Here is a 20637-nt window from a genome sequence, read left to right on the forward strand (position 1 = left end):
GCAGTTTTCATTTATTAATTTTTTTTTTTAGTAAAATGGCAGCTGGCGTTTTTTTTCCTTAACAATCTCATTTTTAGTCGACAATATATCAAGACACACAAACGGTTGTTAACAAGCTTGCACTGTAAGTTAAGCTTTCATATGCCTAGTTTGAATTTCATTTGAATTCAAAAGGCAAATTGGTGTTTAAAGAATTCTTTTTTAAACATTATTTGATTACTAGTAAGTTATTAAGAGAACAGAGAATGGGTGATGTTTATCAGATCACCAAGACGCTAAGTGGACAGAAAAGAAGTAAGAGACAAGCAGAGCACAATGATTACATCTGAAAAAGAGCAAAAACAAAGATGGAAAGAACATTTTGAAGAGATTTTGAACCGTTCAGATCCAAACAGCAGAGCAGATCGAAATACCTGAAGCAAACATTAACTTAGAAATCAATGGAGACGAATCATCAAAATTAGAAATAGTCACAGCAATCAGGAGTTTAAAGAACAATAAAGCACCTGGGAATGACAACTTACCAGCTGAAATCTTCAAAGCAGACCCTATCCTAGCAGCAAATATTCTTCATTCTCTCTTCTGCAAGATATGGAAGTATGACGTGATACCAACAGCATGGTCTGAAGGTAACATCATTAAACTACCGAAAAAAGGAAACCTCACAAACTGTAACAACTGGAGAGGCATTACTTTACTCTCTATACAAATCAAGATCTTTAGTAAAATAATTGTAAACAAAATTAAGACATCAGTGGACAACAAGTTAAGGAAAGAACAGGCAGGCTTCAGAAAAGGAAAGAGCTGCTGTGACCAAGTGTTTATATTAAGAAGCATAATAGAACAATGCACAGAATGGCAAACTTATCATAAACTTCACTGACTTTGAAAAGGCTTTTGATAGCATTCACAGGGATAGTTTGTGGAAGATCCTAAGGCACTATGGTATACCATCTAAACTATTTGACCTAATAAAAGCATTCTATGCAGAATTTAAATGCTCTATTGGTAGCTCTTCAAACACAAGCTTTCTTGTGAAATCAGGAGTAGGACAAGGATGTGTGATGTTAGCCCTATTGTTCATCATAGCAGTAGACTGGGTAATGAGATCATCCCTCTGTAAAGACAACACAGGCATCAGGCGGACTCTTTTCAGCAATCTAGAAGACTCAGTTTATGCAGATGACCTGGCTTTACTATCTCATCTGGAAACACATATGCAAGGAAAAACATCTAATTTACAAATAAATGCCAGCAAAATCGGTGTGAATATCAACATAAAGTAAACAGAAGTAATGTCCCTAAATACAAAAATCCCACCCAAAATACAGCTGAATGGAAAAGATATTAAAAATACATATACATACCTTGGAAGTGTTGTGACATCAGATGGCGGTGCTGACAATGACATAATAGCAAGATTAGGTAAAGCCAGAGGATCCTTTGTCAAACTTAAAAATATATGGAAGTCAAACAGCATCAGCAGACACACTAAGATCAAGCTGTATAATAGTTGTGTACTATCTGTCTTAATGTATGGTGCTGAATGATGGGGGATGACAGAAAGTGATATAAACAAAGTATCAAGTTTCCATAATGGGCGCCTCAGGAAGATCTTGAGGATATTTTGGCCAGTAAAAATCATAGGCACCCCCCAGCTTAATTGTTAAAAAATATATATCTACTGTACTATAAACATAACAAGGCATGAAACTAGCCTCCATGTTGGATTCCGCTTAGGGGCACTTTCTGACTAATAGCGAGAATTTCTCGCCAAAGTCGGACTTTTCTCAGACATCGGAAGCTGTCATTTATTGAAATAAAATCAAATCAGGTTGAATCTTGCCATACGTTCGCCGCATTCACGCGTTTTCTAACATTTCTGTGCAAACCAGGTCTCCTCGGCCGGAACTTGAAGGTTTATGGGGGTATAGATAATGAGTGCGGGACGGTTCGCCCCAAAAGACCATTCGCGCTGAGACGTTTCGCCCCAAGACGGTTCGCGCCGAAGATCAATTAATCAATTATGTGGTAATTATCACTTGTTAACAGCAATTATTAACTTCTTAATAACTTTTGTACTGTGCTATATAAATCCAATCCATTGGTTCAATCAATAACCCGTAATTGGCGACTTCACTGTATATATCCCCCCCCCCCCCGGCCCGCCCATAACCACACTAAAATTAAAAGAAAAAATTTCAGACCTGATTTTTTTTTAATGAATTCCTGTTATTTAAAAAAAAGAAGATATTTCTAAATGACCTGATATTTTTTTTATGATGTGAGAAAACAGCAACTCGTGATTATTTTAATGACATGATGATTTAAAAGAAAAAATATCTATTTTGATGTAACAGGCATAGAAATGTCACTTTTGAAATTAGTTATATGAAAAGATTTTTTTGAGAAGTATATTTTTGATAAGAACTTATCATGCTTATATAGCATTACTCAAAATCGCAAAGAAAATTGGAGTCAGTGTGCATCCTAGCTATTGAGCAACGGTAAAATGAACTTGACACCCGTCTCATAATTTAATTCTCCTCTTTATCTTGACATGATGAAGAATCTCCAAATTATAGTTATAACACCCTAATTACAAAACTGAATCAGACAATTATGATTGCTGAATAAACATAATTATATCTGCACATGGATAATTATACATTTAATTATGGTATAAGCCTATTTTCAACAACTTTTAAAACATAAAAGTTTTTTAGTAACCTTAGAACTTTTTTTAACACAGTCAATATTAACCTTATATATAAATATTTATCTTAAAACATCGTAATATATCGTTGTAGACAATGTAGATTAAATTGGGCGCGAAACGTCTCGGCGCGAAACGTCTTTTGGGGCGAATGGTCTCGGCGCGAAACGTCAATAGGGGCGAAACGTCCCGTTACCTAGATAATTCGATCGTCGTTTACCTTCAATGTACGAGAACAACATTTCATGGAAAACTAACCTTTGATTTTCAAAAATGAACAAAATGTATTGTGAAATATATGTACATGTATTTGTATAACAGTAAGACATACGATTTTTCTTTGCATTTTTATTACTTCTATTGGTAAAAAGAAGTCTAGCAGATACTTGAACTTATGAAAAATATATTGGCAACCGGTTAGTCTATAAGTCAGCAAGTCAGCAGTGTCAATGGGTTATATATATATATATATATATATATATATATATATATATATATATATATATATATATATATATATATATATATATATAAGCAGTCTTGAAGACAGTGGCATATTATCCGGGGGGGGGGGGTCACCCCTTTCAAAAAAGGAAAAGGGGGAAACTATTCAATATAAAAGAAAGTTTTGATAAAACTTATGCTTTAACACTTAATTTAATAACAAGTATTATGAGTTTCTATTGTCACTTAATTTTTTTTACTACCCCCCCCCCCTTGAAATCCCTGATTCGTCTATGGAAAGTGTGTGTTACTTACATACATGTAAAGTATTAAGTATTACATTTATTGCAAAATAATAAATATACAAGTACATGTATATATTTTATCCTGATAGCGAGACTTATTTCTTATAGATGGATTCATACAGATATACAATAATAAAATGGGACAGTTCTAAAGTTTAATAACAAGTTCAAAAAAATCACCAAAATATTATATAAGTGATTTGGATGTTTTGAATATTTTGTAAGGGTAATTATTTCTAAACATATATTTTGGCATGTTCACATCACCATTAATATTTACAAAGCTGAAACTAACTTCATCAGCTCACTCTTTGTGGATTTTATTACAGTGTTCCACTGAGAATGATAGCACGTATGGCATTAGTTTTGACCAAAACCCAGCTCCAGCCCAGTTAACAAATGCAAAGGCAGCTAGATTAGGAGTCATTTAATAGACTAATTTACTATGTATATGTCATTACAATGAAGTTCCTGAGCCCCGCCCCGCGCTGATTTCACAGCGACAACCACATATAAACACAAACATATACACAAAGTGATAAACTATTAATTTCTTCATGTGCATGATTACAAAGTGTGAATTTGTACATGACAACAACAGTAAAGGATTCAATTCGTGATGCGTAATTCTGAAGGGACAACTATTTGATTCTGATAGATGCGGCAGATTTTGGAGAGAAAAAAATCTGTCCTTGAAAATAACTTTTTTGATTTTGAGTGGTAACCCCCGAACCCCTGCTCCCCGCACACACTCTAATTTTCTCATTTTTTCTTTATTTTATCCTACCCACTTTTTATGGTGTAGTATAGAAATAAAAAAAAAAAAAACTTTCCCTAATCATCTTGGAAATAAATAATCTGTCCTCAGTCAATGACATGAAAATAAACATTTTGACTAGAAAAAAATGCCATCCCCCTCCCTCCTTTAGAATCAAATTGTCGTCCTCTAAATTGTATGATTCTGTTTTGGTGTCTCTGTACCATCATTGAATTTTTTCAAAAAAGAAAAAAAAAGAAAAAAAAAAGAAAAAAAGAGCCCAGTCATTTCCCCGTGTATAGTTCCTTTTCTTCCAATACATCTCACATTTTTCATGCAGAACTTACTTCTGCTAATATCTGCTTTATTTTATTATATAATATTTTTTATTAACTATTATACATTTATCCCCCCCCCCCGGTCAAATCCACCTCTGTATTGAAGACTCACCTGCTTAGACGTGTCCCCTCCTTTCGCCTCTATAATTTTGCCAATATATGACTATACTAATACTACGCAATAGAAAATAAATCTAACTTAGGATTGTCCTCCTTCAAAAATATTTTTTCTTGTCAAAGAATATTGTTGTTCAGTTGACCCCCCCCCCCCCAACACACACATACATGTACACACAAACTGAAACAGCTTTTTATGGGCCTGATAATGTATATAAAATCTTGCAAGGTCCTACTGATATAAAATTATATTTATTTCACTGTGCATTTGTTCGTTAAGAAAAACAACGTTAGCATTCTATGAAACACACTTTGAAGGTAAACGACGATCGAATTATCTATACCCCCATAAACCTTCAAGTTCCGGCCGAGGAGACCTGGTTTGCACAGAAATGTTAGAAAACGCGTGAATGCGGCGAACGTATGGCAAGATTCAACCTGATTTGATTTTATTTCAATAAATGACAGCTTCCGATGTCTGAGAAAAGTCCGACTTTGGCGAGAAATTCTCGCTATTAGTCAGAAAGTGCCCCTAAGCGGAATCCAACATGGAGGCTAGTTTCATGCCTTGTTATGTTTATAGTATAGTAGATATATATTTTTTAACAATTAAGCTGGGGGGTGCCTATGGTAAAAATTACCAATAAAAATCTATACGAAACAACGAAAACAAGCGATGTAAGGGCATTACTAAGAAATTACAGATGGAGATGGATTGGCCATGTCTTAAGAAAACCAACAAACGATATCACAAGAGTGGCGCTAAGAAGGGAAAAGGAGGAAAGGCCGACCAAAAACAACATGGAGGCGAACAGCTGAAAAAGAACTGAAGGACATGAATCTTACCTGGGGAGAAGTGGAGAGGACAGCTAAGAACAGAGAAGAATGGAAATCCCTAGTCCTTGCCCTATATGTGCCTCCGGGTGCAACAAGGACTAGCTAGGTAGGTAGGTATCTGCGATAAGATGAAACTGATTACTATTTTTGAGAAAAAACACATTTCTTAACAATGTTTAGATTCACTCTTCGTGGATTCTCAACAGATGCTGAATTTGTATCACATACGAATTTTGTATTATAAGCTTGCCTCCGTGTTTGAAAGATTTTACGTATGGTTGCATGATGAAATAAAAAATGTGACAAGCTAATTAAACCTTGCTTGTTTTCTCGGAATTTTCATTTTCACCCTTGGGGCCAAATGAGGGTCGAAAAACGGTGTTTTTCATTTTACAAAAAGCTGGTCCCCAGAACTCCTCGTACATTTTACATAGTAGGCATTCCATCTTTTAGAAGTTAATTGGTGGTGTTTTATGCATGGTTGTGCAATAAGGTGAGAAATTTTCATTTTCACCTTTGGGGTCAAAAACCTGGTGCCCAGAACTAATACATTTTACGCAGTAGCCTCTCGATTGGATATCTTGCAAACGTGCAATAAGGTTTCGGAATTTTCATTTTCACCGTTGGGGCCAAATGGGGGTAAAAAAAAAATATGACGTTTTCAAGTTCCAATCTTGTCCGATTTTTTTCTTTGCAGAAAAACGTTTATCTAAACCTTCCTTTTTTAAAATCTGAATATATACTTCATCACACTTTCTTATTCCAGACCAGTAATGAATTTATTAATCGTAATACTTACAAGAAGCCCATGGTGATATGCTCACCTGCATTTTATGCTCAATTTGATACATGCATACATACTTTATGTAAATTATAGAATAACTTTTGTGGCTTCCTTGCTACCCAGGTAAAGGCATTTTACGGCAAACACGTACATGTACAGGTATATTACTGTGTTATCATCTAGTTCCTATCAAATCTAAACCGATATTGTGGCCACATCTGTCTCAAGCCCGTAATATAGCTGATTATTATGCCTAGCCTGCGTTTTGTCAGACGTATTTCGGCTGCATGAATTTTTGAATCGCTGCGGCGGCCGAGAAAGGACTTTATTCGAATACCTTCAGTGATATTACCAAAGTTATGGCAACATTATTGGAACACTACAATGGCTTCCAAGTATGATCAAATTTGGCCAAATTTAAGTACTCTTGAAAGCTGTGGAATGACTCCATCACTCCATCAATACACATTTTTTTCTTTATCCATTTCCTAAAAATTGTAAGGGATCCAGCTCTCGATTGTTGACCGTGGCCTCAATTAATTTTGTTTTGTGCCGTTTGGTTAACATTTTCCATCGGATTTAGATATGAGTTGAAAATGTATATATTCAGACGGATGATGAAAGGGATGCGCGACTAACAAGATAAACCGCAGGTATATCTATAATTAGATAACACCGGGGACTATTCACCCAGTCTGAACTACATTTTTGTATTCACTGCTGTCATATCCCCCTCAATGTTAAATTTAAGGATAATCTATGACTGAATTTTATCCAGTTTTTTAGTGGAGAGACATAAATCTCATTATCGACACAGGTTTAAAAGTAATTATACATGTACCACGATTATCATGCTTTGCCTCGTATTCATGCAATACAATGAAAAAAAAATTCAACGGAATTGAATTTATTAAATAGAATAATTTATTCATTTATTTCAAAAATCCCCTGCCTATTTCCCTGCAGAGTTGCCGAACGTCCCTCTCTTAGACTTCTGGAGTGCGTAGTCTTTTCTTTTCCCTTGGCGTTTAACAACGTTATCTGCAGCAATTTCGGTTTAGTGTCGCTTTGAAATTTGTGTCTCCATTACTCTATCTCTGATGCCTTTTACGTAAAAATTTGATATAGAAATTAATTCACTTTTTTCTGATTGCTTTGATAAAAATTTGAATTTGATATTATACATATTATCAGAGAAACATGCAATACTGCAATAGTAAATTCTCCGGGCGATAGACTATATGGGCCTTCTTAAAAATCTTCATAATATTATTACCAGGAAAGATTTTCATTTAAAAATTCACTATTTTAAGAAACATTTAATAAAATGATAGTCATTCAAAATTTGGTTAGTATTTGTTGAATGTCTAAGTTATAAACATTGTCTATGACTTTTTGCGACAATCCTCTTATATAATTAATGAGAATGAGAAATACAACACACACCCTCACACACACATAGCTTTAATCTCAATTACCGGTATTACAGTATATAGTGTATGTACAAATACACTCGTTCAAAATTGATATAGAAAAAAAATGTTCAGGACTCAGTTTTATAAATATATTACACAATAATGGCAAAAACGAACGACTCTTTTCAACAAAATAAGTAATATTGAAAGAGAAGTATTGTTCACAGAAGTCCCTTTAGCGGGGTACTTTTGGGTGGCTCCTCCTTCCAATGAGGGGGTTGTGTATTTTTGAGGCTTGGACGAGTTGACAACCTGTCAAAATATGCCTTCAGATTTGGGAGTTTTTCCAGCTCCAGTCCAACACGAACAGCAAAGAAAATGTACGGGTAAAAGTAGACATCGGCCATGCTGAAGTCTGGTCCTGCCAGGAAGGCTTTTGTCTGTAAAATACATGTCAAGATGTGTAAAATGTGATAGCACAGGTCTTAAGTGACACACGAGGAATATCAGTGACTTTGAATTCTAAGAATTTCATACATGAAGAATGTATCTTACCCAGTGAACTTCTGACTATCTAAATAGTGTTACAAACAAAGAATACTAGACTGATAATTACCTCCCCTAGGTAGCCCTCCCACCGTTGTAACTCCTCTTTCAGTGCATCAAACTTCTTTTTCACCTCTTCCTATAATGTACATATAATTTACAAAAATTTTAATTGTATTCTGTCAATTCAGTAAACCATTATTAATGAATGAGTGAAATACATACTGATCAGAGATGTAATTATTAAAATCACAGCAAAATGACGATGCAGTAAATAAAAAGTACAATTGCACATAATTTCAAAAGTGCTGTGTAAACAAATTATTTAGCAGCACATAACTCAAATAAATGTTAGAAAAGTAATCAATATGCTCAAATCCATGAGTAAAACAAATATATTTTTAGGAGATTCCCATTGAGAATGTTTCCAAAATAAAACTGATCTCCCCTCAGAATGATATAAATTTCACGAGTATCCAATACGATTGTAAAAAATATTTCGGAATTATACTGCATGTATGCGTACGCCCGATACTTATTGGTGAATTCAGAGAAAGTCATTTATTGTAATTTAAAAAGGAAATTGAGGACGAAATGATCGAAACCTTATGTAACAGGAAAGGAGAAAATTTATGGATGATCCAGGAATCGAACCTGGGACCCCTGCATTACTGGTCAGGTGATCTAAACATTGAGCTATCCAGGCTGATATCTACGGTCCATATATAGCCCCCCCCCCCTTAAATTGCTGAAGACCTCTATAGGACACACAACCCATTTTCTTTTTCCCCTGGCGGGACTTTCATCTGCTAGTCTAGGGATGATCAACAGCACCGAATGTAACATGTAACAGGAAAGGAGAACATTTATGGCTGGACGGAGAATCGACCCTGCGACTCCTGCACTACTGTTTAGGAGCTGTAATTATTGAGTTTTCTATGCTCAAATCTATAGTCCAGATAGCCCGAAGCACTACACTTGGAATGAATGAACATGATGGCGGTAGTTAATATCAAAAGGTAAAATTATAAGTTTGTGTAAAACAATATCTTTCCAGAAACAATGTTACAATTATGTTCTACAGGTTGTATTTTTTTTTTAATTTTTTTTCGGCGGAATGGTGGTTTGGAGATCCCCAATATAAATCTCATGGGTCAGGGTGAGAAAAATAAAAATAGTACGAATTAACGAAGAGGGTACACAACGCAGAATGATATTAATTTTACTTAAAAGGGATAATACATTCGTTACCCCCCCCCCCCCCTTTTTGAAATTTTGTGTTTTCTGTATTTGTTTTTTTTTTTAATTCTAAAAGCTATGGTCATTCCCAAAACAATTTTATAAATACCTACAAAATGGACACACACATCGGCGTATAGAGGAATCAAAATGAAAGGTGTTACCTTCTTTTGGTCTTCCTCTTTTGTTTGCCACATGTAGTAAATTACGTCCATTATCATCTTCTGCTGCAGATTACTAGCAGCCTTTTGTGAAATAAAGAGAATACAAATCACGTTTGTCTGTATACTGAGACTACAATGCTATGATGCAGCTTAAACTGTATATAACAAAACATCCATGAATACCTAATTCTGAGGGATCAACAGTTAAATGCTTGGATAAGTTTACAATATTAAAATTGTACTTAAGATTGAAATCTTGAAATCAGCTATTTAAAACCATTTTTCTATCAAGCACTGAAATTTGACCAAACAAACCTCATCACATTTATGGGAGGTGGAGAGGGTTATTATAAAATTAACCAATAAAACACTGCTACTTACCTCATGCATACGCTGTAGAACCTTTGCTCTTTTGGCTTTGTCATCAGGTATGAGCTTTGTACCACTGCCTTTGTAAGTACTCTATAACAAAGCAAATAAAATCATATTAAATCAAGCTATTATTTCATTTCTTGAAATTATTCTTGAATATATGTAAACTATTTCTTTTTATAGATTCCTTACTAAAAATGTGAAACTGAATAGAAGGATGTCTTAAAATTCTCAAATCGTTACCTCTAAGTAATCACATATGGCATTGGATTCATTCACCACTATGTCGCCATCTTTGAATGTTGGGACCTTTTAGAAAAACAGAAAAAAATATACAACATATACGTACAAGTTGATTAATCTTGCTGTTAACAGGACTTCCCTGTATGTTTTTGTGAACAGATAGAAAATGTGTCTAATAGTTAAATTTATTATCTAGCTGTGGATCCATCACAAAAATGTTGAGATCCTAAGTAGATATTTCATTGAAATTTGACCAGAAAATATACTCCAAAAGGCGGCTTGAAAATAAATTATTTTCAGAAACTTTTTTATGGGTGTTTAATTCATGTACTGTATTTAGTATTATTGTTTGTATATTTAACGTCCCTTTCGGGAATTTTTCACTTATATTGAGACGCCACCACTTGCCGGTGGAGGGGCTGCAAATTTTAGACCTATACTCAGTACTTAGGGCCATTGAGCAGAGGGATCTTTCATATGCCAGCACTTACTGCGACCTCGGTCTCATCCGAAGGACCGTCTCCATGTCCCGCAGTGGATTCGAACGATTACTTGTAATTCCTTACTCCGACTCTTGCGACTATAGAGCAAACGCTCCAACCACTGTGCTACACAGGCGACTATTTAGTATTATATATTTCTTTGTATTGTTTAATATCCTTAATATTCTTTTTTTTTAAACTGTATATAGCGTTACTATGGCTTGGTACCAATTAGAACATAGTACATGTCAATAAGTGGACAAAAACTTCTATTTCAGGAAGTTATCTGCATAATAACTTATTGTTATTCCAGAGAAGAAACTTTTGTTGTTTGACTCAATAAAAATGCTCTCCCATGGATGGTTGTATGAATATTCATTTGAACAATTATCAAACAGTTTTGTTTTGTTTGTTTGTTTGTTTTTTTTTTTTTAACACATATTTGAAATCTTTGAATTGTTTTTGAAAACTTTTTTTTAAAAAAGTATCAGTCAAAATGAAGTCATGGAGATTGCCTTGTTTATGGTTTTTGTTCATCTAATTAATGTTGACAATAAAAGTTGCTCATAATTTGAACAGCTTGTCTGCACATATTTGATAAGGAGACGGGTGAACATTACGAGCGATAAGCCTATATTGTGACAAACATGAAGATGAAAAATTAAATTTCAATTATATCAAAATTTTCCTTGATATTTCGTCTAACATTAAAATCTACTTTATGTGAAATCTCTACAATTTGCAAAAATCCCTCAAAGATTGAAATTATTTGCCTGTGAAATATTAGACACACACTAAAGCGAACAAAAAGAGTCGTTTTCTAATACTATAACACTATTTTTCGATATGAGTGGGTCTTCGCTCCACCTTTTTGAAAGTTAATCCTCAAAGTTTGCATAAAAATATATATTTTTTGGTTACCAAAAATATGGAGCAATGACCCACTATACCTTAAAAATATACTTTTATGACATAACATTCGCATCTTTTCGAGAAATACTCGAAGTCCATTAAGTCAAGGATCATATCACAAACATGATTTAAATGCCACCCTTAATCAGTACTTGTGTAGTCTAGTGGTTAGCGTGCTAGTCTCGAAAGAAAATCATACTCAGGATTTTTATTGCTAGGGTTCGAACCCCACGAATACCACATTAATTTTTTTTAATAAAAGAATAAATTTTGCCGAGAAAGTTTTCCTTAGAAAAGTTTTGATTATCATAATTTCATAAATTTCAATAATGAGAACTTTACTCTAAATACTAAATGCACAAACTGAACATGATTTTTATATATCTGAAGCTATAGGCTTTCTGCACGCTATGTTCGCCCATCTCCTTTGGATATATTTAACAGCTTGTCTGGACATTAAACGGTTAAAGAGAATAGAGAGGACATGAAATCGGTAAAAACTAAAGAAATTGAAGTTATGTCCAATGGACTTCTATAAAAGAAAACACTAGAAATTGTTGATGGAGATGAAATTATCACCGGAAACAAGGCGTATATCAAATTTAAAAGAAGAACTTGCAGATCCTATACAACATGCCTCCTGACAAAGAGTTCAACGATCTGGAAATCCAGAAACTTTTTGAAATGAGTATGTTTAACCCACAGAACCAAACAAACAAACAACTAAACATGCAGAGACATGTCTATAGGGAGAGTTACAAAGGTGGTTCTCGTCAAAATACCAACCTCCTAGTGGATATCACAGTGTTAAATGTCTTATGTTGTATAGAAGAATTATCCAATAAAGGGAACCAAATAGAAATTATTCTAACTGATTTCATTTAATTCTTATGCGGTACCAATTTTGATGCACCAGATGCGCATTTCGGCAAACATGTCATTTCAGGGTACAAGACTTTTTTTTTGTCAAGTCGAAGGATCCTAGCTGCGACAGAAGAGTCCTGCTTACAACTCCGATTGGATACCGCAACATTGATTGAGGACCATTTTGAAATCTTATGTAACTTTGTAACACTATTAAAGGTGAACAAAATTATCATCTTAAATGTGGAGCATAGAAAAATGTCAGCTATGGTGTTTTGTACAGTGAAAATATTACCTACCAAAGCACTCTGTTATATCTATTGAATGTACTCACAAGAAAATATGCAAAGTTTATTTATTAACCATTCAGATGTAAAGAATTGTAATGTGTTCATAATATATAGGTGCTTATTTACATTATTGTTTATATAAAAGTTCCATGTTTACAAACTTAAAAATAGACCCATATGTCATGTGTTTAATATTTCATATTGTCTAACCTTTGACATACTATTATAGGCCCCATTGTATATAAATTCATACATATAGCACGTTACTATGATAAAATGCACACCGAATGTCCGGTGCCTCTTTATTTACTGAGTTTTTTAATTAATTGCAGATTTCAAATTTTTATTCACATTTTCTTGTTTAGAAGTCCTTAAATGCAAATTGCATTGTTTATGCAATAATGCATGCAATCTATTATTAAGCGTATACTCCGTTTCATGTCCTTAGATTTAACCACTACTTCTGTCATTTAGACAATGAAATGTGCATTGCATGATATTTTATTATCAATTATGTGAATTGACATATTTATCGGCATCCCCCACCACGCCATTTTACCAACTTACTAGTCCCGCTGCTGTATGCAGATGAGGACCCACTTACCTGACCCCGGGGATTGAGCTTCATGATATCCTCTCCTTTTTGCTCGTTTTTGCTGAATGTTATCAGTTTGTTCTTGTATCTCCCAAATCCTTTCTCCTCCAGAACGATCATGGGCTTCCAACAGGGGATGCTTCCCGACCCCCAGTACAGAAACATCTTGTCAGCCATAATTCTGCGTGCAGCCCCCTCACAGAAATGGATTTGTGTATGGTATCTCGAGCGGGAAGTTTTTAAATAGAATTTAACTGGGTCAACAGTTTAGATGACACAGCAAGGTCGTCAAATTTCATAATAGAATATAGACCTGCAGAATTTTTACGTAATTGTTTAGACGCCCGAGTACTGTGGAATTTTACATAGTTACACAGTAAACTAAATGTATATGCATGGCATTGCACACTTTTTGATCAGAATTGTACTAAAGACAACATATGCAGACAACAGACGTTACGATGGACTATTTTTGTACACTATAAATTCCACATTCCAAAATTAAGCTTGTACAAGTATAATATACATTTATATAAGTAACACTTACTCTGTTTCTTACAAAGTGTATATATAATGCAGCGGTATAAAATCACCCCACATTGACATTATAACTTGAATTTAGATTGCTTGTAATGTTACTCGATTGTATAGCCTGATTCTAACCCTATCCCAGGAAAATTTAATTTTATAAAATCAAGTTCATATATAGGCCTATATACTTTATAAATCAAGCTCAGAAGTTATATTTCTTTGGGCTATAACATTTTAATACTTAGTTCTTGGACAGGGATCATTCAAATTTTTCGTACTCAACACCAAGGTTGCTCATGACCAGAGATGTTTAACATTTAAACGAGTGTGTCAAGTCTAAGACAATTGTCTTTTTAAGGAAGTTGGATGTCATGAGATTTTAGAAGCTAGAACCTCACTTGTCTCAGATAGTTCAGACTCGCTTTTTATGGAATCATTACAGATAGTTAATTTGCATTCACCTTCAATTTTACATAGCCCTGAGTGCACGATTGCATGTAAATGTGACAAAAGTTTTAATAAAACAACAAAAAGACACTTTAAAACAAGTTGACAGTGTTGATAAGAACAATGCATTTGATGAAACGTAAAGCCATAAAGACGGTCAGTATAACGTATTTTGTCGTGTAGATATAGATAAAACCTAACTTTGTGTTTATCTTTATGTTTTAAAAAGTATTAGATATTTTAAATAATTTTTAGGCAACGGTCGAAATGGATAGAGGCATCATTACACATGCACATGTTTAAAATTTATTTGATGACTTCCCATTATTAAGGATTTTATAAGTCAAAGTGGTAGCAACATTTCTTTCCCTCGTATAAAGAATTTTGGTTTAATCTGTGTCAAATCTATGGTCTTTGCTAATTAACTGATATAAACTTTTATGCATAGTCTGCAGTATATCAGCAATATTTCGATGGCAAAAAAAAAAAAAAAAAAAAAAAAATACAGGAACTTCTAAATATTTTGAATCGCTACAGTGGCCAGAAAAAAGGTCTTCTCGTAATAAAGTATTTATCAGGCATATACGTACATATTTCATCTCTACAAAGAATAACGATCTTTATATCATGAAAATGACAATGTTGTGAAACAAGTATCAACCAAATCATGGCATGAGAAATATCGTGTTGTACATACTGTTTTATAAACAAAATATTGTTTGATATTTGAAATCTTGAAATGAAATACCCAACACTAGTCAACACTAGTCAGATTGTTCGCTATTATCAAGCCATATAGTTCAATTTCTTCGATTTATGGTCTCAGTGAGTATTCATACTTAATTCAATCATATTTTTGTACTGGTTAATCTCTTTTTTCGACATTACTTTTGTTTTTCAAATAAATTAGAAAGAAAGAAGAGAAAAACTCTTTGTTCATTTACTATCACATTTAATCCTGTAACGACAAGTACTTATATCTTTTAAATGGTGATGAAGCAATTTTAGAATTCAGGATATAAAGCATATCCATATCACATCCATGAAACTATGTCATGTAACATAGAAATTTTTTACGTAATATTTTGTTATTTTTAAGGAGGTAAACTACGAGTTCAGAAGATGCCTTTAAGAGGGGTGGCCTTTGGTGGATCTTCCTTCCAATGAGGTGGTTCGGTAGACTTGACACTAGGACGAGCTGACATTTTGTCATAATAGGTCTTCAAATTAGGGAATTTGTCAAGTTCCAGTCCCCAGCGTTTACCGAAGGCGAGGAATGGGTAAAAGTTGACATCAGCCATTGTAAAATTGGAATCAGCCACGAAAGCTTTAGTCTGAAAAAAAAAAAACAGATTGCAAAAGGATAAAACACTAACTCATTTACCAGAGAGAGAGAGAGAGAGAGAGAGAGAGACTAGTCAAGAGGCTATATGAAATCCGATGAAGGTATGACCAGTTACTACATATATAACTCATCTGGTAATTATTGACAAAACGGTGGTAAATGAAGCAATCGCATTAAACAAACTGTAAGTAGTGATTTAGTAGTTTTACTTTGAGATGTTCTACCTTCTCTAAGTAGCCTTCCCATCTCTGTAGTTCCTCTTTCAGAGCTTCTCCCTTCTTTTTCAAGTCTTCCTGTATTGTAATGATTTAAAAAAAAAATCATTAAACAAGGAATTTTGTAAAAAACAATGATCGAATGCGCGCAGAGACAATTAATTTGTCACATCAGCTCATCGTATATCATACTCTAAATGTAAATAAAACAGATTTTAAAATCAAACCTCCTAACTATGGTCCTGTATATCATTTTTCTATAATCATTGCTGAAGGCAGCAGTTGTATACAGGAAACAGAACATAAACATTCTAGAGCTAGCACTTTTATACCAGAGGGTCACTCTACCTTAACTGTTACTAAAAAGCTTATTATAAAGGAAAATTATAGCAGAGGATCAATCTACCTTAACTCTTACTACAGCTACTATAAAGTAAAATTACCGGCTTTCGATCTTCTTCTTTGGTTTGAAAGAAATAAAACAGTAGATCCATCATCAATTTCTGCTGCATGTTGTTAGAGGCCTTTAAAAAATGTTTAAGAGGGATATATATATATATATATATATATATATATATATATATATATATATATATATATATATATATATATATATATATATATATATATGCGATGCTACGTCCCTGGGCTACATGCATATGTCATCCTTTGCAAATTTTTTCCCCTCAAATTATTTGGCTTTATGGTCGTTTTTGGTATTAGATATTGGTTTAAAATTTTAATAGATGAAAATGATGCAAATACCTAGTTAGATACTAGAAATTCCATATAATATTATGTAGATTCCATATAATAATATGTAGGGGTGGGAATGTATCAGTAAAATTGATATAAACATATTTTGGTGAATACCTCGTGCATGCGCTGAAGAACCATGGCTCTCTTGGCTTTGTCGGACGGAATAAGTTGAGTTCCCTTATCTTTGTAGGTACTCTGTATAGAAATTAATTTTACTTTAAAATATAAAATAAAGTAACCCCCCCCCCCCCTCAAAAAAGGAACGTTTTACATAAAACAGCTAGCAGAAAATTTATAAAATATATATTACTGACTTAACAGATACATTTCTAAATACGATGCATTATGTACAATGTAAATACGATGTTCACCGACACGTCTTGAGAAAATAAAGTAGAGCAAAATATATTATGTATGGAAGTCTATAAAATTCAATCAATGTAGGTTGGTAAATGTCCCTGAATTATTCCAAAGCATATTGCAATGCTATCCATATTTTAGGAACAGCAGGGCGTGTGAAATATATCTTACACCGTAAACTCGAAACTGTGCGAAGCATCAATACATGAAGTCATCTTCGCTAGCCAAGGATTTTCGGTCCGCTCTGCTCCCCATGAGCGGACCAAAAAACTCTTGGCTAGCGAAGATGACATGAAGTGTCCATATATATATTTGCTGTTGTAACAAAGTTCTTTTCAACGCAATTGTTCAATATGTATACGATGGAAATGGGGGATAAAAAAGGATTTAAAAATACACGTATTGTGCATTAAACTCTGCCAATAGATCGGATTGTCTTAAAATATGTGATAATGGAAAATGGTAAGAGTCGTACCCAAACCGAACATTTATTTTGTCTAAATGTAACCAAATGAACCAAATTTCTTGATTATGAATGCAAGGTCATGATGTGTCCAGGACATGACTGCATAAAAAGACATAGTAACAATATTAAGAAATGTCGGCAGGTGAAACACAATTCATGGTGACATTGGCATATACAGGAAAGAATTACCCACGGCTACTCTTTGCAGCGGCCCATGTCAAGCATCGTAAATGTACTAAAATATTGGCGTTTTGGAGGTTAAGGAAACATGAAGCAAGGACCCGGTAAACATGAAAAATACGTTTATTTGTCAAAACATTTGTATTCTTACGGGACAATATTTGCACTCCGGTTTTTGGATGATCTATCACATTTCAGATTATTTAAATGTCCTGACTTGAAATGATTTCCGTGGGTAAAGCGGTTAACTTCGTCTCAGGCCCGTAGGAAGCAATTTCAGTTTTAGGGGGCACAGCCATACATTTTCAGTTGGGGGCACTATCAACTACCAAAAATTCCTTGACAAGCAAAAAAAAAAAAAAAAAAAAAAAAAAAGGTCATCAGACGTTTTTATTGAGGGGGCATTTAGTAGCTATGTTTTCTATAGCATTCTATATATCGGCAAAATTATTGGAGGGGGCACCCCCTCTCCCGTGCCTCCCGGTTCCTACGGCCATGCGTCTGGTGAATGCAGTAATCGAACATTACAACATACTACGGATTCTGTCGGAGGCAAAGCAGATAGTTATACTTACAAATGAATTATTTATAGTAAAAACAAATGCTCAGTTGCATTTATGTGTGCACTTTTATATTGCCAAATCGCTGAAATTTGCAAGAACTAATAGTATGAAGTAAAGGATAGTGCACTGTACACTAACCTCTAAGTAATCACATACGGCACTAGATTCGTTCACCACTATGTCGCCATCTTTGAATACGGGCACCTGTAACGAAGATAGACAGTGGTAATTTTACCAATACATGTCATATGTAAAAGTTGATTAAAAATTTTCTTTAAAAAAGGGCGAAAAGCAGTCCAATATCAACTGGCGAAATTCAATCCTCAAAGCTGACTATAAGGATGATATATATACATCACCCGTATACTAGTACCATAATTTTGTTTCTGAGTGTCTAATAGGCTTAATTACTTAATTCATCAACATCCTGGCTTCATTTAAAGATAAACGGTGAAACTCACATACTTAAACCTATCTACGAACTCAAGTTCGCTGGTCTGAAAAAATTGGGATGGACGACCTGTCAATATTTTATTTCGGAGAGCTACAGTTCTGCAGCGAGACAGGGATTTTGATGCAAGACTTTGCCTTTGTTTTTCATATAGCCTGCAGAGCTGTACGACAATTGCTCCATAGGGGCTTGTCTTCCGGGGGTATTTTTTCCAAGATGAGAGCTTTCGTCCCTTCAGTGTAGAGTTTATGTATATAGGTGTGGTACGTCTTTTTTAAACGTGGGTTTCCTTGACTGAAAGCTTCAGAATCTTTATTTTAACAACTTTTAAATGTATTTAAAGTAGATTCAAAATTTTATTAATTTATTTTACATTAATTTTAGCAATCCGGAAACAAGCCCCTATGATTTGCTCGACATCTATCTGTCCGTCTGTCAAGGCCAAATATTACAAATTTAGCATGAGGAAATTTTGAAATATTAGTTTTCCTCGACCAAAGACCTTTTGTAAAAAATTTTACATTGTTACTAATCTCATGTCCTTGAATTTGACCTTTGATTTTCGTTAAAGGTATTTTTTTAAGTAACAATATTTAAAAAAAATGCTGATTGCAAAATACATTAAGTTAAATTGTTTGTACTATCTAGAGATAGATTTTTTTTTAAAAATTAGGGAGTGTGATTAAGGCGGAATTTTGCTTTGCAAGAAATATATCCCATTCGAAAAAGAGTGAAAAATAATTTCTGCCAAACTATTTTCTAAATCTTACCTGACCCCGGGGATTAAGTTTTAGAACATCTGGTCCCTTATTTTCCTGCTTACTGAATTGAATCAGTTTGTTCTTGTATCCCCCAAATCCCTTCTCCTCCAGAACGATCATGGCCTTCCAGCAGGGGATGCTCCCCGACCCCCAGTACAGAAACATGTTCTCGGCCATCTTTTACAAGCGTCTACTGCAGGGTTCCTGATGTGTCCGTGTGGAGAAACCAAAGTTCAGCAGTGTTTATATAGAGGTTTAATGGTTAACCTTGAGGAAAGAGTTTAAATTGTAGAGCAAAGCTGCCACCTCGAAATCGTCAATATATCGAATATTTCAAAATACTCCACTTACACCCCCGAGTACTGTGAAGCATCCGTGAATGAAATATAGAGCAAACAAACTAGTTTAAAGTGATACTGTTGGCTTCTATTTCTCAATTTTTCATCTCATTATTTCCCCCACAAATTAGCAGTAAGATGAGTGGACATATTCAGTTTCTACTGTCATGTTCTAATTTCTGAACTTAATGAAAGGAGTAAAAGTAGAAATTACAGCATGACATTACATGCTTTAGTAAAAAAAAAAAAAAACAAAAAAACGAAAAAAAAAAACCCCAGAATAAAGGGAAAGTGAGTTTTTCACATAAAACAGAGAAAAAAATATGAATAAGCATGCACCATACGCATATGACATATTTTATGAGACATTTTGTTACACAAAATAATGTTATTATATGTTTTTTTTTCTTTTTCTTAGCAGTTTGAGCAATTTTGTTCAGAAAATTTTGAAATCCAACGTTTCAATTCTGTGAAAATGTTGAGATCCATACAGTGAAATGAGGGAGTCCATCAGGAAGGCGGTGGGTGCACTTCGCTTATGTTCAGACCAATGAACCACGTTAGATAATTATTACTGATAACTTCAAACTTTGGATTAAGTAGTGTTTTGAAATAGCGACCCAATGGATTTATTTTCATAAGAGAAAAATAAAACGAAGTACCCATCAATGAATTTTTAGTAGGGAAAAGTTGTATTGATGCTGAAATGAGGAAAAACTGTAAATCCTTCAACAACTCTCTACTTATATATTTATACAGGAAATCGCACATAACCTTCTCCCTTGCTATCAAGGGATGGGA

General features: G+C 34.1%; 2 protein-coding genes across 2 annotated transcripts; both read right to left on the reverse strand.

The window, feature by feature from the left end:
• Positions 1–7746: 7746 nt before the first annotated feature.
• On the reverse strand, positions 7747–13629 carry LOC133186964 (glutathione S-transferase A-like). Its single transcript, XM_061322662.1, has 6 exons — positions 13430–13629; positions 10278–10343; positions 10044–10124; positions 9663–9743; positions 8330–8398; positions 7747–8153 (listed from the first exon to the last, which is right to left on the reverse strand). Exons 1-6 carry the CDS (start codon positions 13595–13597, stop codon positions 7935–7937), a joined length of 684 nt encoding a protein of 227 aa, XP_061178646.1. The 5' UTR covers positions 13598–13629; the 3' UTR covers positions 7747–7934.
• Positions 13630–15458: 1829 nt separating this feature from the next.
• Positions 15459–19685, reverse strand: LOC133187956 (glutathione S-transferase A-like). The gene is made up of 6 exons (XM_061323673.1): positions 19508–19685; positions 18425–18490; positions 16832–16912; positions 16402–16482; positions 15968–16036; positions 15459–15732 (listed from the first exon to the last, which is right to left on the reverse strand). Exons 1-6 carry the CDS (start codon positions 19673–19675, stop codon positions 15514–15516), a joined length of 684 nt encoding a protein of 227 aa, XP_061179657.1. The 5' UTR covers positions 19676–19685; the 3' UTR covers positions 15459–15513.
• Between the last annotated feature and the right edge of the window lie 952 nt (positions 19686–20637).

The sequence above is a fragment of the Saccostrea echinata genome, unplaced genomic scaffold, assembly GCF_033153115.1.
Source record: "Saccostrea echinata isolate AGI-Se365-2 ecotype Australia unplaced genomic scaffold, CSIRO_AGI_Sech_v1 ptg000001l, whole genome shotgun sequence".
NCBI lineage: Eukaryota > Metazoa > Mollusca > Bivalvia > Ostreida > Ostreidae > Saccostrea > Saccostrea echinata.